Below are 26,873 nucleotides of genomic sequence, written 5' to 3' on the forward strand. Positions count from 1 at the left end.
TAGCATGAGTGTAGACCAACCCTTAGAGAGACAAAGTGGGTGGGGTAATATCTTTTATTGAACCAAGTTTTGTTGGTGAGAGAGAGAAGCTTTTGAGTGTAGCTCTCTAATATCCTGGGACTGACATAGTTACAACAACACGGCATGTGCACATTCTCTTAGTAATATCTATTAGAAGGCTGCACTAGCAGAACAGAGGAGGAGGAAAGTGGGTTATCACAAAATAAATTATACTTTGCACTTACTCAACACCTTTTATCCAAGGACTGTAGAGTTTTCATTATTAAATTAAGCCTCAAAACACCATGTGAGGTAGCAAACCCCATTACATAAATAGAGAAAGTGAAGCAGAAAAAAAGTTGAGACATGCTGCAAGTCATGTAGTGAGTCAGTAGCTGGGCCAAGAATCAAATCTTCCCAGTCTTGTGCTTTAACTACTAAACAACACGCCCTTCCTGCAAATAGCATATTTGTAAAATTGTCTCTAAACATCTCTAAAAAACAAAATAAAACTATCACAAAAAGGCACATGCTGAACACTGCAGAAATTCAAGCTGTCATTATCCTAAAAAGAGGATTCAATAGAGACGGAAGACAGGGAATTAAAAAGAAAAACTCCTAATAAAGTCTGCAAGAGAAGAGATGGGATATGTAGTTTGAGATATGTCTTGCATAGCTAAAAATTAAACGTCCTGTATATTACAGTACAGTCTTGTTTGTCTCCCAGTGCACCATCTGACTTACAGGCCAGAAAGATACTTAGGCCATTCTTGGTCTAATACATAAGTTACCCTATTTAGGCCAATTATAAGATATTAGACCAAAATATTGGCAACATTCAGAGACAAACCTCCATTTTAGAGGAATTAGTGGAAGAAGCAGATAATCCCAAATGCTGGAAATATTTGTGTAGAATTTGTTACTTTCCAAACAGCTGTGCAAACTATAAAAGAGCCAAAAAAGAGTAAATAAATCTCCAGTTTGTGATAAGTCATCCATCAGTTGATGGGAGGGTACATGTTCAAAGAATTGCTAGAGCTTTCTCCCTGCAATTCAAACTATTAATCCACAAACTGAAAGTATATTTATAGGATTTTTTAAAATTCAGCAGGTTTCAGATATCTTCCCCCTTTTAAGGCTATGCGGGACAGATATATGTATGGTGTTTAGTATAATGGATACAGTTTTTTCAATGTTAATACATAAAAAGTGGTTTTTCGTAAGCTAACCAGACGCTGGGCTACATTTTGCCACATGTGCCATCGAGCACATTAAAGGCAGTGCAAATGGGCCACAGAGCAGTTGAAATCAGTCACTACATAGTCCTTTAAGAGGATACAATATATGCTCCCTTCTGACTGTGCCAGGGCAAATACCACCACAGCCTTTCCTATCCCTTTTCAGGCATCTAGTTCCTGCTGGGGCAGTAAGAAGGAGCAAGATCTATGCTTCCCATTGATTCTGGCTAGTTCCTGAAAAAGAATGTGGTTCATTGCAACCTCCCACTCACTTGTAGATCTGTACAGTGTCACTCTATATTAATTCTCCTTTAGGTGTGTACAGTATTACATCCAAGGTTTTATGGAGTTAAACTGTAGAAATGGTGAAAATACATTGACAAATCAGTATTTTAAGCCCTTTCTTTAGAAATGAAGCTTAGCCTGAGAATGTTGGTATAGATGTTTTTTCCTTTCTGTTTCCAGTATGGAAATATTTAGCTCATACAACAAAGAAATTCTTGTTTATAAAATACTTTGAATTTGTTTTATTTATTTTTATTTATTTATTACTCTTTATAGAGCATAAAACCTTTTATATGAGCATCCCTCATTTTGGCATTTGAACTGTAAAAATGTCAGATAATGTATTTTTATTTGCTAAAATTAATATTTAGTTAATGTTTATATCTGATAGAACCTTCCAGCACCTCCCATTATATGCTTCATGAATATTTTTTCTAAAATCTGGATTATTCATGTTTGTGGGTAATATTAAAATCTTAATTGGTGAGGTGTAAATCATTGTAGATTAAAAAGACATATACTGCATTTATAGCATCCCTTTTTGTGTAGCGCTGTGAATTTTGCCCAGTTGTTTGTAGTTTCTATTATAAAAAAAGTGGAGGAACACAGAACTCAAGACAGAAAGGTAAAAAATTGTCATGAAATAGATGGAAAGATTAATTTGGAAAAGCTGTTTATGTCTATATAATCACTGGAGCAAACATTATAATCTTTCTATATTAATGTAGTAAAATACAAAACTATGATAGTCTCTCTCCTAATCTGTTGATATCAATGATTAATTCCAAATTCAAGCACATTGTACTAAACAAATTCCTTGGTTCTCAAAATAATTCCAAATGAAGAGAGCACCATCTTTTCTTTGCCCAAAAATTCAATTTAAAGACTATCAGGAGTTGAGATAACTCATCCAGGATTTAGCAGTGGGAAAGAACATTTCAGCTTCTGTCCTCCCAACAAGACTACATACTGTACCATTTTCCTGGCAAAGGATTAGCAGACAGTAGAACATAAGCCATTCAGGAGTAAATCTTTAGCATGAGGAGCTGGGAATTTCACTCCTAGAGTTTATCTATACTTCCCCACAGTTTGGACTATGGAGGGTGTGAATAGCGGTACACACTAAAATGTTAAGCTGTGTCTCCCCTATGTGGATGCTGCACGCACAAATTAAAAGATTGCTACTTTGCATTAACATAGTCCTCTTCAAATAGGACTACATTTGCGTGAACCAAAGTTTGTCTTTATTAAAAGATTCTGAAGTTATTTACAGTTGAAGTTGAAATCTGGCAGTCTCTTTCTTCAGAGGCCATACATTACCTTCAGTGTTTCGTCTGTTGAGGTAGGAAATTAGACATAACTTTTAGCTCATATTACTGAAACATCCCCCTAATTCTGGCATTCTTCCTTTAAGCTTAGGTTCAAATGAATCACCGTTTTGATTTACCTCAGGGTAAAATACAGACCTCTTGTGTTCAGTGAATGTTCCTTATGCCTTTTTAAACACTATTGGCCTTAGACTGAATATATGCTAAATTAATAAAGACACTGATATATAAAAACATGTATTCTATAGGTGTGTATAAGTACTTTGTAGTTCACTGTTTAAAATATTAGAATTGTTCTGTCCAGTGGTGAAACAGTCCTTCAACCAACGAAGTGGCCACTTTTCTGTCACAGAGTTGAACGTTTTACCCATAGTTTTACACTTGCTTTGCCTGATATCTTAATCTGATGGGACACTAACCCAAGTTCAAATACAAGAGAGAAAAACAATTTTTAATAGTCTTCTTGCTTTTATATTAATTTTTTATGTAGCAGTAGCTCACTATTGAAAATGTTAGTGATATGGTATATTAAGAAAGAGAAGCACATCAAAACTGCAAAGAAAAGAATACTCACACTGTACACTACAGTTCTGTGTAGTCAGTACAAAATCATATTTACATATTATTTTTCCACGTTAATAAAATATATTTCAACCTAAACCTTCATAATTAGACTGTGCCATTCCCAATGTGTCTCCATCCAGTCATGTAATTTGAAAGAAATCTTTACTAAGGGATTTAAGCACTTTCTTAAAGTTAAACATGTACTTAAGAGCTTTGATGAATAATGGTGGGCTTTAACGTGTGTTTAAATGCTTTGCTGAATCAGGGCCTAAGGCAGAAATATCATTGAGGAGATCCAGTGTATAGTTTGTTGGGTGGAGGAAGAGAAACAAAGAGTTCTTTGAGTGGTTGCATATGTGTATTCCACTCAGGTGTGTGTGTGCGCCCAGAACACTGGAGCCAGAGAGTTTTCTGCAGCAGTACCCAAAGGGGGGTGGTGTATGCATCCTGCACCTTCTCCTGGCCCTTGAGGTTATATAAAAGTGGCGCTGCCCTAACCCTCCTCAGCAGGATTAATTCTCTGCCTTTCCTGTAAATAGCAGTTAGTACCCCATAATTAGATTTCTTTTATTGTTTTACTTTGTTTTAGGATTTTGTTTTGTGTTTTAGTAGTTAGTCTTCAGTGCTAGGCACTGAGATATGCAGCGCTCACTGGGCTATTAGCAATGCCTGTCAGGTGGGGTGTCTATCCCAAATAGTGATTCTCACATGCTCTGCCTTTTGTGTCTTGGTGAGGAGAGGTGCAGTATTTGCCATTCTTTCAAAAAAAAAGAGTGCAGATTTCCAAAGATGTGTGCCTCAAGCAACACGTCATGAAGCAGACCATGAGACCCACCTCAGCCCTAGAGCTCTCAACCAAATACACTGTTGTCTACCCACGGTTCACTAATCAGGCTATAGTGGTCTCTGAGAGACCCCTTGGCTCAGTCTCTTCTCTGAGGAAGAGGCATTGGTTGTCCTTTCCAGGACTCCTAAAACAAACCAGAACCACTTGAGGTTGCAAATTTTTTAAAAGGAAGTACAAATCACAGAGAAGGAGATCCTCCAATTCTAATACGAATCAGTCAGCTCATCCTCTGTCTGCTGTTTGGAAGCAACACATTTGACTTCTCCTTTGAAGACAGCAATACAATCGTTGGTGATCTTCTTGCTATCTCCCCCCATGCATGGGGACAGATATGGCCACTTCCTCAATGTTTGAGAGGCCATAACCACAGACAAATGGGTCCTGAAGACTGTAAGACTGGGATAGTCTATCCAATTCCTTTTGCCCCCCTCCCCTACTTCCCAACATATCTACTCTATCCCTTTTTAGGGACCCATCTCACAAGTCAGGAAGTTCAGACTGTGCTTACTGTAGGGGCCATAGAAGACGTTTCCTTCGGCATTGGGGAAAGGGGCTTTATCTATGACAGTTTCTAATCCTCAAGTCCAAGAGAGGCTCTAAGTCCCATACTACACCTTGAAAATCTCAACAAGTTCATCAAATATATAAGATTTTGCATGGTTCCCCTAGCATCAATCCATCCTTCCCTTCATCACAATGGCTGGTTTCTACTTTTGCTCTCCAGAACGCCTACTTCTGTGTGACAGTACTGCCAAGTCACAGGAAGTTTTGAGAGCTGTAGCAGTGGGCCAACATTATCAATATACAGTACTTCACTTTGGACTGTTGTGAGTTTCACATGTATTTACCCAGTGCATAGCGAAGGTGGCGACCTTATTAAGGAAAAAGGGAATTCATGTCTTCTCTTATCTGGATGATTGGTTGGTGAGAGGCAGATTGAAACATCAGATTCTTCACCACATTTAGTTCATCATCCATCTCTTTGACTGTCTGGGACTCTTTCTGAACAAGGGAAAATCCATATTAGTCCGAACATAGAAAATCAAGTTCATCGGGGCCCTACTCCATTCTAGGAATTCAATGGCTTGACATGTCTCAGGATAGATTTCAGACCATACACAAGTTGTGCCTATTTCTAACGTGACATCTTACCACCACTGCCGTCTGAGTGTGTCTAAGGCTACTAGGTAAATGGCCTCATGTACTTATGTGACCCAACATGTCAGGCTGAGCCTGCACATCCTTCAGGAATGGCTGAAGTTTGTTTATTGACTAACCAGATACCCCTTAGACAAGTTGGTCTGGATTCCTCCTGCGATCCTATCTTCCGTAGAGTGGTAGTTGGATCAGAACAACATATATGGAGGCATTCTTTCTCTTAGCCTCTTCCTTCCAGGATAATTATTACCAATGTTTCTATGATAAGGTGAGGTATTCACTTAGAGGGGTTGCGAACCCAAGTGTTAAGGGAAGAGCAAGAGCGGCTCTTCATATCAGTGTCCTCTAACTCTGCGCAATTCACAAGATTTGTTGTGCCTTTCTTCCTCACATCAAAGGTTTGTCAATCCAAAAATTGACCAACAATACAACTATGATATACTACCTAAACTGACCGGGATGGAGGTGGTCCAATCAGCTTTGCCAAGAATGATGACTCTCTGGGACTTTGGCATCAAGGAAGGCTACTCCAATTGCATCTCACTTACCTGTCTCCCAGAACCAGATGGCCAATTACCAGGCAAGAGATTCTCCCAGAATGACAAATAGTCCCTCAAGAACAGTGTGCTGAGAACTATCTTTCAAGTCAAAGCAGTCAGCCTGTTTGTAACAAAAGACAAAAAGAAATGCCATCAGTTCTGTCCTCAGTAGGTCATAGTCCAGACTCACTAATGAACACTTTTCTGCTGAGATGGGGATCAAGTCTCATGTATGCATTTCCCCCTATTCTACTCATCTCGCAGGTTATTCTCAAATTAAAACAAGATTACACCAAGATAATTCTTATCATGCCAGTGTGAGACAGCTCTGGTTCTTGGATCTTCAGAGTTTCTGGATTCAAACCCATGGTTTTACTGTCTCAGCAAAACAGATGAATGAGTCACCCAGATCTGAACAGTCTGCAGTGCACCTCACAGCATGGCTGTTGAGTGGTTAGATCAAGTGGAGAAGGACTGCCCAATGGCAGTTCAGGAGATATTACTTGACAGTAGATAGAAATCCACTAGATCACTATATTTGGCTAAGTGGAAGCGTTTTTCTATCTGGTTTTCTACTCTCAGAATTCACCAAGCAGAACCTAAGATTCAGGAAATTTTTGAGTACCTGTTACACATCAAATCCTTTCTCTTACCTCCCTGAGAGTCCACTTAGCAGCAATCTTAGCTATCTGTCTTCCACTCAAGGGAGATCTGTTTTTTCCAGCCGCATGGTTTCCAGATTTTTAAAAGGGAGTGTTTGACTTTTTCTTTCTGTTAAAGTTACAGTACCACTTTGGAACCTCAGTACTGTATTAGTGGCTCTAATAGGTCCTCCATTTGAGCCTTTGGCCACCTGTTCTTGGCTTCACCTGTCTCAAAAGACATCCTTTCTCATCACCATTACATCAGAAAGGAGAATGGGGGAGCTTCAGGCTGTCATGGTAGTACATCTTATACACTGTTTTTTAAAGATAAAGTAGCTTCTGAGACCACATCCAAAATTGTAAACTAAAGTTCAGATTTTCATTTGAACCAAACAATGTACTTACCTCTTTTTTCCCCCGAAATGGCACTCAAATAGGGACAAAGACCGTCTGCATACTTTGGATGTCAGACAAGCACTGGCCTTCTGTCTATATAGGACTAAGACTTTTAGGCTGTCTTCTTGGCTCGTTGTTTCATATGATGGCAGAATGAGAAGTCAGGCAGTTTCAGCACAGACAATTTCCAAATGGATTACTTCCTGTATTACACCAGCGTGTGAGGTAGTGAACATCCCTCCTTCCCAAAGACTATTGGCCCATTCAACAAGAGCTCAGGCTACCTCAGTAGCTTTTCTAAGGGACATCTCCATAATGGACATTGGTAGAGCTGCTATTTGGTCTGCCATGAATACATTTGCTCATCATTATGCCATCACAACTGCTTCAGACTCTGATGCAAACTTTGGGAAAGCAATATTGAGTCACTGTTTAAATATACTTGGAGCCCCACCTCCTGATAGTACTGCTTTTGAGTCATCTGAGTGGAATACATGTGTATAATCACTGGAAGAAGAAAATCTGGTTACTTACCTGTACTGTAACCATTGTTCTTCAAAATATGGTTGCATGTGTGTATTCCATGACCCTCCCTCCATTCCCTCTGCATCAGAATTTTGAGCCACCGTAGTTCAGTGCAAAGGAATTGGTGGAGATTGGGGTTGCTGCCGAAAACTCTCTGGCTTCAGCACAATGGGCATGCGCACAACTGAGTGGAATACACATCTGCAGCCACATCTCAAAGAACAACAATTACCATACAGGTAAGTAAGGGCTTTTTCCCTTTTGTGTAATATCATTTTTGTGTTGCTCTAATTTAGGCTATTTCCTCACGATATTATCCATTGAAGAAAAATATTCAGTATGAAACAATCAGCGTTTTTATCCAAATATAATTAATCAAAACAGTTCTTTGCTATAAATATAAGATGTGGTCTACTTAGACTTGCCAGAGCATTCCATTAAAAAAAAAAAGATTTAGTATGGTTGCAAAACTGTCAATAAAACTGGAAAATAGTTCCCCACTTTGGAAATAAAGATCTCGGCTTCATTCCAATATGTCTATATATAAAGACCTCAATATGTACTTTACAGTGAATGTCTGTTATCTGTCACAAGATTCAGTTCCACTGACATTCTGTTACAGTTACATCTATAATCATAATAAGGACCTTGGTATCTCTCACTGCTAATGACACAATCCTTGCTATACATGGTCCTCATCCCTGGTAGTTGCTCCCTCAACCAACTTCTGTAGAAGCCTGGCTTATCCACAACTAGCTTCTAGTTTGCTCCTTGGCTTTCTTAGAAAAGGAGGGAACTTTACCCTCACCCCTCATTATCCCAAGCAGTGCCTTCTTCACTCATTCTCCTTTTTTCATCAGTAGCCCACTATCCTGTTTTGCAGGAGAAGGGGTGAGCCCATTCCAAACACTGGCTCCCTATATATATATATATATATATATATATATATATATAAATCTGTGTCTGGGTGTGTATAGTATTCAGCATATGCACTTTGAAATAGGTCTGTGTGGAGGTCGAGGAACAGAGTTAGAGAATATTTTTCCCTCGGATTTTTTAAAATACTTGACACAATCTGGTGCTCTGCAGAGTAAAAATAAAAAAAAAATGCTCTTCAGAACACTGAAGATTTTAGTCATCTCTGGCAAGGATGATAGATCTGTATCCAAGGAGAAGCTCCATCAGATTCATGAAATCACTGCATTTCTTCTTTCAATTTGATGGTAAAAGAGTTCCCAAAAGCCCCCAAGAGTACCATCCCAGCCCATCACTAAATTATTTTCCTCTCATAATTACCAGACTTGTTGGTTCATAACCCATTAGGACAAGACTTTCAATAAAAGTTCTTTTTGAGCATTGTTCTGTAGTGTATCTATTTACAATAGACCAGATTACGCCTCCCTAGACACACATGCTTTGGAGGGGACTTTTTGCATGTCAGCATGAGATAAGGAGAATCAGGGACTCTGCAGAGTTCCCAAACTCCACAAGGCAGAAAAGGTTAGGGTGGAGCTGGAGACTCTTTGGTCTGGTGTTTTCAATAATCAAGGAAATTGACAGACAAAAGGAAGTTAACTTTTCAGATAAGATTTCTCCTGGAAATAAGGAACATCACAGTTAAGAAACCTATTTCAACATATGAAGAAAAAACAGCTAAGATAGGTATGTATTTAATTACACTCATAATTTATATAGTCTGTAAATTAAATGTAAATGTGTAAAATACCACATTGTGTATTCTAAAAACAACCTTAACCCAGCCATTATATACTATTCCAGAATCCACCTTTCAGAGAGATACATACTATAACATACGCAACTTCAGAATTTTTAAAAATTATTGAGGAAGTAAGTCATCAAGATGCCATATGGTTCCAGTGCATAGATTGGATGGGTATCCAAAAATACAATAAAAAATTATTCAGACCAAATATTAAACTTAGAAATTGTGGTTGTTAATAATATCCACACTTTTTTTGCTCAGATTTTATAAAAAGATCTAAGAAAGTCAGTATAATCCAAAAAGAGAAGAAAAATTCTTGTTGTCAAACATGCAGTCTAACATTAAAACTAACCAGCACTTTCAGTAAATAATGATCATTCCAGAAGAAACAAATTATTATTTGGGGGGAGGGAAAATAACTGAATAATGAGCAAAATTTGCTCCGGCCATAGGTAATGTTCTAGTTTCTCAGTACTCCAACTTACTGACTTTTAATTGAGCATTTATACAGACTATCATTGATATGTAACAACATAACATTGCGTGAAAAAACTCAGCATTGCCAGGTGTATACACAAAGGTCTTTCCAGCTCAGGAAGGAAGCAAGGGAACTTGTCAGTGAAAGTGGTTGTTTAATATTATAATTATTCAGTAAGACCTTTTTCACTTCCCTCTAGTTCTTGAGAGGTGTCTTAGATAATGTTAAGTACTCTGGACACTATCTGATCCACATATAGATGTAGATAAAATACACACACACATTCTCTCATCAAAAGAGACTTAGATTTGCCATATATAAAAATGAGGCTTTATCATCTTTATCCGCCAAATTCTTTAAGAGCATAAGACTCCCTTCTTTGGGCCTACATGGCTGAGTTTCGATCTTCCTCCCATTTTAATTCTGCTCTTTTTATATTAAATGCAGCAAGCAGAATTCCATCTTGCTCTCTCTGCTCAGAATTGTGATTATGATGTTTCTCTTTTTAGTGACGTTTTTATGGGCTTTCCTCTTGAGAATGTGGTAGTCATTTTCAAAGAGATCTTTATTTAGATTCAGAACTCTTGCAAATTTTCCAGAAAATAAAGTAGGTCTGAATCACCTTCCCCTAAAATCACCTAGACCTCTTACATTTCTAGATCTTATTAGATTTTCTAAGTATGGGCTGCTGCCATTCTGCCTTTCACTAATTTTGTAACCTGCTTGTGTTGTTCAGTCATCGTCTTTAGTTAATAAGATTTGCTGTCCCAAGTCTACACTTTTTCTCCTTTTTTTCCATCTTTTCTCCCACTTTAGTAAGTACAGAAGAAATTTTTTCAATTTAATTTTTCACAGAGGAGATGGCACTGCAGAGAATATCTTGTTTGGACTTAATCCACTCTTAGCATTTCTTTCTTAGAAAAATCCCCTGGCTGAATGTCAGTGCATCCAGCTGACCAGATGGTAACAAGTCCTAGCCTCAAAGAAATCTTGATGATCATTTTCATTTTAACTTTTATTGGGTGTGTTAACTCTGCAGATTCAGAGTCTTATGAAGTCTTTTTATAGATTTATTTACTTACTATTTTTCAGAGGAAAAAAAAAAAAAAATCACCTTCCATTGATTAAGCAGGTGTTCTCCTTGCTTGGGCCTTTCCCTCATTTAGAATTTTTTAAAATCATTAACTACAAATCACCTCGATATATATTCTACAGACATGCTGACTACCTTTTCAACCTTCTGGTATTAGTTAAGATCATCTTCCCATTCCTGTCATTCTACCACAGTGTCACCCCCCACTGTGAATGCTTCCCGGCTCACCCTTCCACCATGCATGGTGTTCAGACTCTTTGTGATCAATTTCAAGGTCCTACATAACTTCCTTCCTTACTTATCCCTACCTGTTTCTTATTTCATCCTCGTACACTCATGCTAATCCACCAGTGCACATCCCAACATATCTCTACATATGCCACAGCTACCACCACACTTTCTTTTTTGCCCCTGATGAAGGGAATGCCCTTCCTGAACTAGTCTGTAAAGCCACTACCCTCTCTTAATTTCAGTCTCCCCTAAAAGCCCACTTTTTAAGAAACCAATTAAGTCATTTAATGTTGTATGCCCTTTACTCCTCTCCTGAGTGAATCACTTATCTGTATGAAGGGAGGTAGTTGAATGCTGGGAGAAGGAGGCAAAAGGATACTGGAACTGATGCTGGGAAAGATAAGTTGGCTGAATTGTGGAGGGAGAATGGGGGAATTAACTGTGTTTAACTTAAAAAAGACAACAGCAGCAGCAAACAAACATAACTAATATGTGCTTGTGATCACCCTGATCACTTTACTTGCATGCTGCCTCACCTCCCCCTTTCTTCATCTCTTTGTCTTTTTAAAGTGTAATCTTTATAGGCTCTGGCTGTCTTTCCTCTGTGGAGCACATTTTGGATGCTACTGCAATATGAGTAATAATACCTGTATGCAGATTTTTCTTAATCAAATTGAGGCTAATAAAGTCTCAGTAAGAATCTGTACAAAATGAAATTCTACTTGAATGTGACTTTTTTCTCTTTTAACTCATTTTTGTCTTTTGTTTAATGTTGAAGGCTGCAGCGATTAGCAAAAGATCTTCTAAAGCAGTTCCAAGTACAGGATAACAGTTCATTGGCAAACAACAAGGCTTCTGCTCTGGACAGGACTTTAGGAGAAATCTCTCGTATTCTGGAAAAAGAGGTATTATAACTATTATTGCATAATTAAACCATGGAATGCCCAGCTTAGTGGGATTCAAGACATGTATGTACAAGAATATAGGAGTTATAAACGTTCCTACTTCAGGGAGTTGTATGTGTAATGGATGGGAGTTAGGAAGAAACTTTTTATATGAGCTGGCTTTTACATAATTGACCATTCTGGAGCTATCTGTTCCTTCCCCGGATGCATATGATACTGACCATTGTCAGAGAGAGTATACCAAACTAGATGGACTTCTGGTCTGTATGGTATTTCCGATATTTTTAGATAGCTTTTTGCATGTGAGAAATTTTCTTTTTGCTCATCATAAAAAAAAACTTTTTAAGATTAAAGAAGTTATAGCATGATTTTATATTTTTACTGTTTAAGCAGATTTTTCCAATAAAACTTGAAATGCGGGGGATTGCATTTCTCTCTCTTTTCTTAATTTTGTGAAAGTCCTCACCCTTTTTAAATAGATAAGTTAAAGACCATCACCACACACGAGACACATATGAACAGTGATTTTCTCTGGGTATTCGTTGAAGATGAATATTGTTTTTAGTTTTGGATAGCAACAGGATTACATAAGCTTTCTGTGGTTTATCAGTAACTTTAGACATGTGTATGCTGTTACCACAAGTAAATGTAGTTTAAACAGATGGATTTGACATGGATTTTTTCCAGTTGCCTTTCCTGATATTTTAGTATACTGCCAAATTTAAGTAGGGATCCAGCTGCAAGTCTTATGAACCTGAATAAGTAACTTCATATCTGCCAAAGTTTATACACTGATGGAAGTTAGAGAAGCAAAGTTTTCTGTGACCCATGTCACGAAGTGTAATGTTGTTGTATTAAATTGTGGCAAATATTCCTTCACTTCAAGTTCATTCAGATTCCACAGATGCTCTAATAAAAATATTTAAGAGCTATAGAAGTCCTCCATCTGTGCTTATGCATACCAACCATGTCGATTATGGCAGTCACCCACATAGACAGAGGGTATGTCTTCACTGACAGTGGCAAATTCGCCACCATCAGATCGATTGTTCGGGATTGATTGAGTGGAAGTGGAGACCCACTCAGTCAATCTGGAAGTCGATTTAATAAATCTATTCCTGGAAAAAGAATAACGCTGCGTTGATGGGAGCGCATTTTCCATCGGCACAGCAAAGTGAAGATGCTGCGGTAAGTAGCAGTTAGGAAGTCGACAGGAGATACGGAAGCTACTCCATGTAGCTTTTGTATCTCCTGTCAACTGTAGTCAAATTTTACAGTAAGTGTAGACCAGCCCTAAGAGAGACTGTGGCCTAAATTCTTAGGTATACCCTTTTTTGTTTGGATGTAACTGAGAGGGGCTGCAATATAGCCAGCCGTGACTCTTTGATTGTGAGGCCAGTTCTGCACTGGCTATAGCTTCAACATCGGTTAGAGCAGCCTTGGCTGTGGTGCTGTGTGAGGTATTTGAATTCTGCTGCTGCCATGCTATTGCTCCCTTTTGTGCCCCCACTCTGCCCCCCACAGCTACATTAGTTTGCAACTCGTCTATATCCTTAGCTAGGAAGATTCAGCAGCTCTCTAGCTTATTTACAATGCCAGACTAGCACAAAAGGTTCCAAATAAATGAGAAAATCAAGCCTTGTAAATCTAAAAGTCTTTCATTTCTTTGACCTGTATATATTCCAAATGACTATGCTACTTTGACAATAAGCTTTCAGGTTTACTGGTGGACTTGTGTTTTTATTTTCATAGCACAGCAACTCTTAAACTCATAACATTTAGTTTAGAGCAGTTGATATCTTTTAAGACTCTCTCATTTTCCAATTTCTTGCCCATTTTTGAGAAGCAATTTATACAATTATTACATTAGCTTAGGAATGGTAGCCATTTGTGTTTCCTTTCCCTTCATGTTGGAAGATTAAAATGACATCATGCTGCCTATATTACAAAGTATAGTGGCTCACAGAGCGCAGGAACAGACTGCTTGGATAAACAGTACTGAGCAATGGTTTTCAGCAAAAAGGGAAAAACATTTATGTTATTGCTGTAAAAGTGAAATTGAAATATGGTTTATATTGCTAGTGAAACTTGCAAGCTAAGAAGGAAGTATCCAATTTTTTATTAGAAATGTTACAAAGAACTGAAATTTGAAGAGTTCTGTTTAGTTTGCTTTTTTTCCCCTATGTATTTGAAGTGAAAATTTTCACTGGTTGAAATAGTACATTCCACAGTTAAATAATTTACCTATATCTTTTTTTAGAGCCTGATCCAAAATACACTGAAGTCAATACACAGCCTTTCCACTAACATCAGTGGGCTTTGGATCAGTCATTTGATGAAGATGGGCCTGTTCTTCTCTCCCTTGCATCATGTATAGTCATTTACACCTGTGCAAAATGAATACAGAGTAAAATACTACCAAATCAGCACTTTGCACAGGTGTAAATAATCATACAAGGTGCAAGGCAATGAAATATCAGACCTGATATGTTGGGTGGTCTTTTTTGGGGAGCGGTGCAGGGTTCCTCTCCTGCTGGCAAGCCTTTTGTGTTTCCCCTCTTTTTTACTGCACACTACATGTGGCACCTGCATTGTAAGTCACCATTCTACAACGAAAGTAATGGCACCTATGTGAGCCAAATTTTGTCTTAACACTTTCTGCAAACCCATTGAAGCCAATGGGAATGATTCAGATTTACATTCAGGCCCCCTGATGGGGGTGGGGGGCAAAAGGGGCAATTGCTCAGGGTTCCAGCGGTTTTAAAAGGGCCCAGGCCACGGGCAGTGGTGAAAGCTAGCTCCCCACCCCGCCTCCTCCGCCTGTGCCCCCCCCCCATAGCCTACCACTGCTCCACCCCAGATCCCTCCCACGCTCGGCCCATTGGCCACCACGTCCCTCCCCACTTGGCCTCACCTTCTCTTTTCCACATCCTTCCTTCCCTCTTGGCCTCCCTGTCCCCGCATCCCTCCTACCCACTCAGCCTCCCAACTGTCACTTGCCATCTGGGAGAAAGGAGGGTGTGGAAAAGAGGAAGGGGCGTGGAGTGGGGGAAGAGGTGGGGTCTGGAGTGGAGCGGGGTGGGGCCTGGAGTGGGGGCGTGGCCTGAGGCAGAGCAGGGGTGGAGTCTGGGCAGGGCCACAGGCATAAGAGTTGGGGCCCTAGCTTCCCCAAGGGGAAGTTTCACCCACTGCCCATGGTCGTAAACCTCAGCCATTCCTTTCCAGGAGGGCGGGGGCCATGGACTCTTCTGCGCTGGGACCCGGAATTGCTGTGGGTGTGTCTGTTTAAATTGTCCCCTTTACACTACTCTGGCATTGTAAAGGTTCCTTAAATGGATGGAAATGCCCCCAAGAATTTGCAGAGAGCTTCCCTGGTGGGTGTAAAACTAGTAGAACGGCTCTACAGTTGCTTTGGTCCCAGACCTGAAGATATAGGGGTTAGCTCAGGGTGTCAGGATGCATAGCTGAAATTCCATCTACTGCAGTTATTTTCTGGTTGAGCAGCCTTGAGGCTCCACCAGCTTACACTGGGAACCAAACAAACTCCTGAATGATCCCAGAATACAGAGAACATAAAGGTGACTTAAACCTACCTTTAATTCCCCTTTAATTTCCCCTTCATTCCTGCCCCAAGCGCAGGACTGGAGTAACTGAGAATCAGACCAAATGGGTTTTCATGACAGGGAAGAATTTGGCCCATTGTTTCCATTATTATGGTGGTGCTAGGTATCTTAGGAAGTGCTGTGTCAGCTTTGTGATGGTACATTGTTTCATGACTGTGTTATAAGTTGAAAGAGAGACAAGGTGGGTAAGGTAATATCTTTTACTTGACCAACTTGTGTTGGTGAGAGAGACAAACTTTTGAGGTTACACAGAGCTCTTCAAATCTACAGCAATGCTGCATATTATAGGTTGAAATGCATTTTTATTTAATAGCTACAGTAGAATCAATACTTTGTTCAAGGGTTTTTGTAGTATAGAAATGGCAATACAATCTGTATTAACACAAGTGATTACTAAAAAATAGAACACAGTAGGCCAAATTCTACTCTGAGCTACACTGGAGTGAATCCTGAGTAATTTCATTAACTTCAGTGGGAGTTTGAGGTACTTAGCACCTTTCAAAGTCAAGCTGTTATTCAATAAGTTCCAAAACTGGACATCATTAGTACAATTAACAATAAATTTTTCCATTAACTTACAGTGTAAGAGAGAGAAAAATAATTATTTAAACAACCAGTATAACTTTTATAACTCGAAAACTTATTGTGATCCAATCCAATAGTATACAAGATGGATCATAGTTTTATCAATTCTAGTTTAATTATTGTATAAAAGAAAAAGAAATTGAACTCTTCTGATCTAAGCAGAAATTGAACTTTTCTAATAAAAGGCAAGCAAGCATATATCATATATATTCTGTGTTCTAAAGTGCTCTGTTCAAACTAAGGCTGCATATATATTTACCAGGAGAACATAGTTTATCTTTGTTCTATTAACATTGGTGCCAATCAGATAATGGAATAGTAGCTATCGTTGTTTTCAAGAAATATTGCGAACATATGCTTTATATGATGTTTTCAAAATGAGGCCATTGCTCAAGTCAAAATTCGTTTTTTTTCTATATTTTGCCCTTATCATACTTAAGGATCTACACTGTAATTATAGAATTGTAAAGAGTATGGAGTCTCTTTCTTTCTCATGCCACTGCTAATTTTGCTATATTTCAGTCACTTAAATAATAACAAAAATAGAAAGTACATGTGCATGAATTTTCCTCCTATCAGTGTCTCTCAAACAGATTCATTGTTAGTCATTTCACTACAGTTGATATCTTATGGCAATTATATATTTCTTATTTTACACAACTACTTATGTTAGCGGGAGAGCATAAAACCAATTTGAGGAAAACAAATTAGCGTTTTATTTAAATATATTTGCTTATAAAAGAGTAATATTCAGTAGCTGTTTTAATTGGAAGTGCATATTTTTGTAATACTCAAATTTATATATAAGTTAAAGTTTTTAATACTTTAGGATTTTATTTTCTTACATATGCATATGGGGTTATATAAGTAATGTCCATTAATGATGATTACCTTTGTGAAATAGATTAATTTCCCATAAAATTGTGCACATATGTTGGCAAAAGGACACCTTATGTAGCGGAGGAAATCACATGTGGTAATATAAAATGTTGGCGGTGTTTCATGCTGTGTTGAGGAAAGTTGCTATTTAAGGTCCAAATCATGACCTAGCTTGCTTGGTGATACAAAGCAGTAAGGGCTAAGTTCATAAAGGTGCTTAGGCATTGCAAGGCTCAGCATTGCCACACCTAACTTCTAGGTGCCTAGAAAATCAGTGGAATCAGAAAACCTAAGGGCTGGTCTACGCTACACAGTAAGGTCAACATAAGGCAGCTTACATCGACCTACACTACAGTGTCTACACTACAATAATCCTCCCGCTGATGTAAGTGCCCTACTACACTGACATCATAAGTCCACCTCCATGAGAGGCGGGAGAGTTATGTAGGTATAGTTAAGGCAGCGCAGTGTCTGTGTAGACACTGCATCCCTTACATCGGTAGTTGACTGTCTTGGCTGCCATCCCTTACATCTGCTGTTGGCTCCTGCTGTGAAATTGACAAAAAAGCTGGACAGCTAGAGCCCAGCTGCCACACGCTTCCCTGGAAAGCTGGGCGCTTGGACCCCGATCCTGGCTAGGGTGAGAAGCCCAAGCTTGGGGTGAGAAGCCCAAGTGATCTCGGCCTTGCATCTTGCTCCCAGCTGGAAGCTGGGGCAAAAAGCCCGGGCAGCTAGACCTCACTGATGGAGGTGTGAAATTGACAAGGCTGGCTGGCTACCATGTGGAGAAGTCATCTGGAGGGCAAGAAGCTGGGGCAGCTGGACCCTGCTCCCCAGGAGCGAGAAGCCCCAGGCGGCTTTCAACAGTTCCCAGCGGGGAACGGGGAGGGGAGAAGCCCTGGGCGGTAGAGTGGACATGAATCACCACAATAATTACTGCGGTGGCTGTAAATCGATCTAATATAGGTCGATTTATATTTTTAGTGTAGACTTACCCTGATTTAGGCCTCAGGCTTCCCTGTACAGTGTCTGGAGGGAGATATGCACCTTAGAATGGGATTCAAAAGCTAGCACACTATGCAGCTCCCCACCTAAGATAGCCAGCGGTGGGAAGAGTAGATAGAGCTTTGATTCTGCTCCCTCTCTCTGCAATGCTCAACAGCACAGTATAAACCACGCCAGATTACTCCTTCCCTAGAGGAAACAGGGAAAGTGATTGATTCTCCTGGGCTGCTGCAGAGGCAGCACATCAATGTGTTGTCCCTTGCTCAGAGCAGATCATATAGTTACTAGCCCCAAATAACAGAGTTTATGGTGGGAATCTGCCAAGCACAAATCCCAAAGAAATATTAACAAAATGTTGATATAGTGAAGACACAATGATCATACATACTCCTAGTTAAAGAAACATCAGGGGTTTGTAATATAGCCTAAGAAATTTTTCCTAGAATATTATCTGAAAAGCTGTGTTATTTTTTAGGAAATACAATTTCAGTTCTAATAAGTACAATTATAATAAATTTGCATCACCGAGTTTGACAGTGAAAACAAATGGAGCTGCTATATAATAATCTGGGGGTTGGGAGAACCCAGGCCAAGATTGCTATTTGTATAATTTGTCATTTACAAATTGCACTCTAGCTCCTTATTATTCTTTTCTGTCCTTGGGTGAATATTGTTGTTGTTAATTTAGTCTTTAGATTATATATATTTTTAACTTGGCTGTTTAAAGAAAGGAAGAGTTTTTTCATTTTGGTTTATATTTTTTAACTGCAGAAGACGTAAGGTTTAAAAACTTTTAACTAGGGAGAAAATGTGAAGTTTCAAACCATATATCTTAAGAAAATATTTCCTTTTGTGCAAAACTAAGAACGTAGAGTAATACTTCAGAATTTATTCCAGTCAGGTTTACTGAACCCTCCCTTACAAAACCTCATTGCTGCTTTTTTAATGTATGTGGGAGTATTATGCGTAGCCGTAGTAGTTAAGAGTAACTGGGAAGTGATGCATTTAAAAATCCATAAGAAGAAATGAGTGGTCTTGAGATCTGGATCTTACATAATACATTTTTAAAAATTGTTGGGATACTTGGGATCTCATACTCCTACCAACAGTAGTAACTTCGGATTGTAAAAAAGTGAATTCCAAAGGCTAATGACTAATTCAATTTCTGCAAATGCATTGTGTTTTAAATTATTGATTCTGCTGTTCTCTGCCAGCAGCTTCCTCTCTGCTGTTGCTGGAATTAGAAAGAGTGCACATCCTGCAGCCTCATCGTGATACTGATTTTTCCTGAGTGGGGAACTAGCCGCCAGCTGCATGTTTTTGCTGTAGCACAGCCTGATGGCAGTATGCCAGCGCCTGTGTATCTTGTAATGAAAACAATCCTTTACAATTATACAAATATACCAGATTGCCTCAGTGGATTGGATGACATATGGAGCCTTTCAGCAGTGAAGGCACTGGTTGAAATTGGTCTCCATGTCAGTAGTAACTATCAGAATGCTGTTCAGTGGTCTTTGTGAAAAAGTTGATGGATCCAGTCCCGTTTTGTCCACCTATGCAAAAGCCACAGCCATCACAATTGCCCCCCATATAGAAATAACATTTCTTTTAAATAAAAATACCTATTTCTCTTGCATTCATAGACAGTTTAGGTTAGAAACTTTATGGCAGTGTAAAAACAAAGGAAAATCCATCAGTGATGTAAATGTAGTGAAAATAGCACTTTTCTTCCTGTAGCAATAGCAGCCGTAGCAGCATTTCAGAGTAATGGCATTTATTGAGAGAGATTTTTCTCAACTCACGGTGTGAAATGCCTTGTCTGCTTGATAAGTTGCAGTTGTGCATATATGAATAACATTTCTTCCCTTTACTCCAAATAAGCTGGCTTTGTACAAGGAATTTGGTGTTTGTATGTGTGTGAGATGAGATGGAGTTGTGCATTTGGTAGTGTCAAAAAAAAAATGTTTACATTTGATGAAGTAGCAACATTTCCTCATGGATGCAGACCTTGCTACCATTAACCATGCCATCTCTAGAGTGGACTACTGTAATGTGCTCTACATGGGGCTACGCCTCAAATGTGTTTGGAAACTGAAGTGAGTGCAGATTGCAGAGGCCTGCTTGCTAGCCGATCATCTTGCCATGAGCATACACCACCAGTGCTCCATGATGTGCACTTGCTGCCTGTTGACTTTCTCACAGGGTTTTGCTGCAACAAACTATGGTACAGCCCCTTTCATAAACATAGATTTGTAATAAAAATCTGAATCTTCATTTTTAAAGTCTAAAAGAGAAGGAAGGAACTCAGGATTTTTTATATCCACTACCTTCTCCTGGTCTTGGCTCAACAATAATCTTTTCTTTTTATTTGGCGGGGGAAATGGTGGGGAGAGTGGATTATTCATGTTGATGAAGTGATGGAAAGGTTCTCTAGCGTCTCTAGAATCAAATCATTTTCTGAATGAATGAATTAGAAAAAAATCATTTTTTTATTTTATCCTTGTTTGGTTCCAGTTCTTAGTAATTAATTAGATCAAGCCAGATTTCCTCTAAAACTGTAAAAGTAGTGTAATCTGCCTGTAGTTTGTCAAATTCCTCTGAAACCTCCTTCAGTTGCATTTGCCATTTTAGTATCTCTGTAGAATTGCTTGTTTTGTAATATGTGTAATATGTGTGCTTGAGGAATTGCTTTGCTCACCCATTCTCACCTCCTACTCAATGACTGTCATTAGTCCTCAAGTACCCGGCTTTCATCCACCTCCCCCATTGTTCTCTATGCACTTGTATATCTATGTTTCCTATTTACTGTATCATTCTACCTCTGCATCTGACGAAGTGAACTGAGTCTCACGAAAGCTTATGCCTACAAAAATTAAATTTGTTAGTCTTTAAAGTGCCACAGAACTCTCGTAATTTTCCTAAGAGTTCCACTGAGTGTCATTGACAAGTGAGTGCAGCAATCCTCCTTTTTTAGGCAACTAACCGTGAGGCAGATAGTGAGCACAAACGTATTTTTGAACCTGCACTACTCCTGCGTGGAGGTGATGTTAAAGAGGTACTGAAAATCCATAAATTATTTAGGGACTTAAATTATCACCACAGTTGCGTATCAGTGAGGGTGAAGCTTCTGCATGTGTCCTGGAAGTAGGACTTATAGGAGCATCACCGGACTGGAGTATATTTGTCAGCTGCTTTTACATTTACTATAGTTACAGTAAGAAACAGCCACCTGGTAAATTCAACATTATGTACAATGAAAGACTGGAAAAATAAGATGAGCCATCCAACTTTATATAGAATTATGTTATCAGTTATCCTGCTACCTTTCAGAAATTTCTAGATTCTAAGAAACCAAACCCCCCTCCCAGTTTTAAACTCCACCTACTTTAGTGTCCATTCATCCACTCCCCCCTCCCTTCAGTATCCCCTGATATTTGATTTTACCCACTAACCATGCCCCCTTCTCCAATCAACAATATTTCCCTCTGCTCCCCTTCCCCTTTAGTGCCTAGGCAGTTCTTTAACGTTATTGTTGTTTCTTAATAGGCCCAGCAGGGACCTTGATATTCACATCATTTCACTTTTAACTTTTTATTTAACTAACACTAGAATAGTGTTTTCACAGATTGAAATTAGAGCCTTCTGTTTATAGTATTAACAATTTAAAATATGCTGTTATGTGAATACTGCAGAGGGATGTAAAAATTTGACAAATGAAAAAAAATCTCCAAAAGTTCACTGGGGTTTTCCTCTTAGAAAAATGGGTTTTTCACAGCAAGAGTTACGGCGTTAGAGTTGATTTTTAAAATCCTAATTAGCCTGGATCCTGCCTGCCAGCGAGATTGCATCTCTTCATATGCAGTAGTGATGTATATAAGATCAGCAGAAGTCCTTGAACTGGAGTCTAGTTTGGAGGGACTGTGGCAGGACATTCATCAGGAGTGCCCCTGGACTTCAGAATTCATTCCCTAACCTGGTCTGAAAAAGCACAAATGTGTTGACTTTTCAGGGTATGCTGCGAAGCCCATCTTTTTTGAATAGGCCTTTAGTGAAGGTTGAAGATGTGTGATGTGGGGATTTTGTTATGCAATATGGTTTTGTTGTTGTTGTTGACTAGTTGTTTTATGTATGGGGATGCTTTTCTGTTTTTATTGTTATGAACAATTTTTATTGTTCTTTTAATTGATGGCATGGTGCCTAGAACCATAGGCTTTTTTATATTGTTTAAATCAAAATAAAGTAACAACAAGCATAAATTCTCTTCCACAGAATCCTATGCCCTATTATACTGTTTTTTGATCCTTCTGGACAATATTGTTCGAAAGATTTTTCCAGCACTAGAATACATTGTGTATGCTCTCCCACCAATCCTTAGAAAATGTCACTTGTGAGAGACATTTTTCTTTCTGTTTCACAACTGTAGTCTTAGAGAACATAACCAAGTGTCTCACTTTGCTGTACAGCGTACAGATTACAGATCAGCTGCTGCCCAGTATAACCAGCACACACCAAAATTATATCATACCTTCTTCTTAGGGTCATATGTATCTAAATAGTGAAGATTGACTTTGATACACAAACATTTTTAAATCACCGCTTCCTCCTAGTGTTTTACCATTTACTTTGAACTGTTTAACAAGTTTGATGGTTTTCTTGAAACAATTTGTGCCGTGTTTTCAGTTTCAAATTTTTAAGAAATATCCATTTACTGTTATTTCTTTCAAAGTGTACAAGTCTGATAATTGATTACGAGTATGAAAATTCCACAATATTTCTGTTTGTAAGATGCTTAGTACTATGCAGCCTTTTGATGCTCTTTCATAAATAATAGTAATAATAATCATTAATTATGTTATTGCATAAACCTCTCATCATGAGTTTTCCAAAAATGATTTTTAAAAAGACACCTGAAGTACAATTAAACATTGATTATTAACTGTATAACACTTTGTTGCTAGTAGGCTCTACAGTAGGGAAAGGGGAAAAGAAAGATAAATTTGGTGGAGTTAATAGGCAAGGCCTCATTTTTTTTCTTTCTCCAAGCATTACCCTGCCACCAGTGAAGTCTCATTATTTCTGAGTGTCCTAATCAATAGGGTCATGAAAGATTGATTTCAGTAGCTGTCAGTGTGTTTATGACACAGATCATATATAGTCATTTATAGAAGTAGGCTGTAATTCTCTTGTTAACTTGTGAGTCAAGAAATCAGCAGACACATCTTGCATGTCAGTGGGTGGTGAAAAGAATCTTGATGGTGTCAGTCATTGACTGAGAGGAGGAGACTGACACTGTTAATTGAATTTCCCCAGGGAGCATAAAAATATACCATGGTGGAGGGGGAGGAGTGAGGGAGTGGGAACCACACAAGCTGTCAGTGTGTGTGAGCTGGTTACATTGATTTACCTCTGCTAATGGCCTGGGTTGGATAAAAAATTGCCCTAAGGGAGGACAGAGTTCACTACAATAGCTCCTTGCAACTTACTAAAAGTCTTTCAGACTTACAAATAGTGACATAAAAAAATAGTAAAATAAAATAGTTCTCACAAAGCCCTTTAAAGGCATAGTATAAACAGTTTTCATGCAGAATGTTTCTTCTGCTAGCAGTTCATGTTGATTGAAAGAAATATTTGGTCAAGGGAATCAGTGCTATATCTTAGTGCTTCAAACCTTAGTATTCAAACAGGTAGTTTCTTAAATGCTTTTTTCTTCACTTTTAAAAGTAACAATGAGGACAAAAATCTTAAATAATCTCACCACTGAAATAAAGGGTTTTTTTAAAACACAAATCAAATAAAACTTTCAACTGCTATTATTTTAGGTAAAGTAAAATACAAGAATCTTTCATTGATTTTTGTAACTCTTTGGAGAATGTCTGAATATCATTTTACTGTTTTAATTTTTTGACCTTTTTTATTAAATACTATCACATTTCAAACCATATCATATGAACAATATTTATAAACCACTAGAAGGTAAAGACATCCACTAAAGCAAAAACATATATATTGCTCTTTCAGCTACAGTATGAAATGGATCTATTTGCACCAAAACAGTGTGACTTTTGTTGCATGTTAATATGAAGTTAACTTGTTGTTTGATGCAGAACTTCTGAAGAGAGTGAAAGGTATATTCAATTTATGTGAAATCTCAGTTCTCTACCAAAAATACAGGTATGTGTGTGTGCATTCTCCAGCTATGAATCACAAAAGTAAAAACAAAACTTAAACGGTACTAAAGAATAAACTTGACTTATAAAGTTCTTATTGGATATAACCAAAATGGATAGCTGCTCCTTTATACAAGATATTTTCAGTGCTCTTCTGTGCTGCTTTCTGTAAATAACTTCAAACAAAACTCAATATTCTAAAAATCGGTGTATATTCCTAACATTTCAGCCCAAAATTTCATCCAGTGAAAAACACTTAGGAGAGTATAGTCACCAATCATTACATAAACAAACTGCAACACTCAAGAGTATATAGACCTTAGTATTCTCAGAAGGCAACTCTCAGTTTTTGTACATATTCACTGGCAGAATCTCGGGAAAGAAGTTATATCAACTTTAGTCTCCCTCTATATATCTGTATAAACATAAAATTAAAAACACAGTAACAGACATAATAAAGGCAATTACAAATGAGCCCGGATTGATATTCTATGCAGCCCTCAGCAAACACTGTTAGGTGTCCCCTCCTCCTCCTCCACAAGATCTTGGAAACTATATCAAATTTAAGCTCTCCTTCTGTCAAGGGACCCCTGAAATCACCAGTTTAGCTGAAGCCAAAGAATAAATTCCAAAGCCCACTGAAACCTAACTGATGTTTCAGACCCCTCAGACCAAAATGTGTCTCAAACTTTTTATTTTAACTTCATATGTTTAGCCATTATGGGCCTGATCCTACATCTCCCATCAAAGGCTGTAGGAATTTTGAGTGTGCAAGGAAGCCAAGGTGAGACTGTACATTTAACTTAAACTTGTTTTATACACAAGAATTACCTTTACTAAAAGTACAACTTTTAGAATTGTATTGTGATGCACTTCGAGAAAAAATAATACTTGACTTTGTATTTCATTTGGTAACTGACATCTGCAAGTAGACTTGGCACCTCTCAGGTCATGTTGCTCACCTTGTGCTCGTATTAGTCTGTGCCTGCTTTCTTGCAGCACTGTTTGGGAAGAGGTATGCAACCCTTTTGTGACCCTGGCTAAGCACCTAAGCAATTATCCCTTCTCCTACTTCCATCTCCCTGAAGCTTAGAAAAGAATTTTCTTCTCTCTGAGGTATCCAGCAGTGGTATTCCCAGTTTAACATTCACCACATACAATTTTTAAATTATCATAAATCACTACAAAGTTGATTTGGCATTTCTTAAAAAGAGAAAATGACAAAATGAAATAGTAATTAACTTTATCTAGATTGAGATGACAGGAGTGTCACTAGACAGACACAATGATTGTTTTACAAAGTATGGTTATATTACCAACAGCCCAGACAAACTGTTTCTAAGTCTAAAGGCTGATAGGACTTCTGCCAACTTGTCAGCTTAAAGTTTCAGCATATCTCTGAAAGTCCGTTGTGCCATGTCTCAGCAAGCTTTGTGTACTTCCTGCTTAACTCCATCCTTCTTTGGGCTTGTCTACACAGAATTTTTTGTACAAATTTAACTATATTGGCTTAGAAACTAATGTAGTTAAATGAGTGTAGCCCCCTAATTTGGTCACAGTTCTATATACTGCAGAGCTGGTGCTAGGCATAGGCAGACTAAGCAATTGCTTAGGGCACCGAACAGCTCAAGGGGGGGCCCTATTTGCTTTTTATTATGTGTTGGGAGGGGAGACAAAAATATTCCTGCTTAGGGCCCCTACTGGTTTAGCACCGTCTCTTTAATTACAGCATATATAGGAACAGTTTATTTCACTACATTTACGTGAATAGGCTGTACCAACTTTATACCATTGTAACTCCATCTACACTAGGGATGAATTTAACGATATCAGTTTCTAAATCAGTATAGTTAAATCTATGCAAAAATTGTGTGCATCTTACATCCTTCTGATTTGAAATAAAACATTTATCCAGATTCAGTACATTCTTGTGGAGGGATCCTTGGTATCCCGGCACAGTATTGAAGTGTTTTTTTGCTATTGTCTAATCATGGTTAATTTTTGATACAACATAGGTTTTTCTCATATTGCTTGAGATGAGATGAGATGAGTTGTTTGCTTGTTTCTGTTTAATTATTCACAAGAATATTGAATTGCATAGGAGAGTTTCCCCTGTTTCACCAAAAGCATTTATTTAAGACAAGGTGACCAACTGGTGGCTCAAATAAAATCGCATTAGAATCATTTGGCCTTAATTTCAGTAGTGGTGAGTATGTAGAACTCTGGTTGAAAGCATCTAAGACTACATGACTTAAATCATGTAGGCACTTATAAAAATCTTACCGGGAGGATAGGGTGACCAGATGTCCTGATTTTATAGGGATAGTCCCAATATTTGGGGCTTTGTTTTATATAGGTGCCTATTACCCCCACCTCCTGTCCCCATTTTTCACACTTGCTATCTGGTCACCCTACTCGAGGGTGCTGTTTTCAGTTGAATTCAAGAATAGTAAAATGTCTGAGGGGAGAGCAAAAATCAAATATGGGATTATTTTACTTGCAAATTCGAAGTATGTTTGTCCTGAAGTTGATTGTTTATTTCATATCATGATTGAACAGAAATGAAGATTATAGAAATTCCATTGAAGGGTCATGCCTGAAGGGTCATGAAACATTGCAGTGTAGGGCTACATTCTGACACGTGTGACACATTGCTGTAA

The 26,873-nt window shown here is 38.3% G+C and overlaps 1 protein-coding gene across 1 annotated transcript in view; it reads left to right on the forward strand.

The window, feature by feature from the left end:
* The window catches only part of SCAPER (S-phase cyclin A associated protein in the ER), a 322,376-nt gene that overhangs the window by 168,471 nt on the left and 127,032 nt on the right, over window positions 1-26,873 (forward strand). The window contains exon 23 of the mRNA XM_067534777.1: window positions 11,828-11,954. Within this exon, the coding sequence (XP_067390878.1) occupies window positions 11,828-11,954 (127 nt within the window). The remainder of the gene's footprint in view (window positions 1-11,827; window positions 11,955-26,873) is intronic.

The sequence above is a fragment of the Emydura macquarii genome, unplaced genomic scaffold (genome assembly GCF_026122565.2).
Source record: "Emydura macquarii macquarii isolate MOO-44397 ecotype Brisbane River unplaced genomic scaffold, CSIRO-AGI_Emac_v2 contig_3451, whole genome shotgun sequence".
Classification (NCBI taxonomy): Eukaryota; Metazoa; Chordata; order Testudines; family Chelidae; genus Emydura; species Emydura macquarii.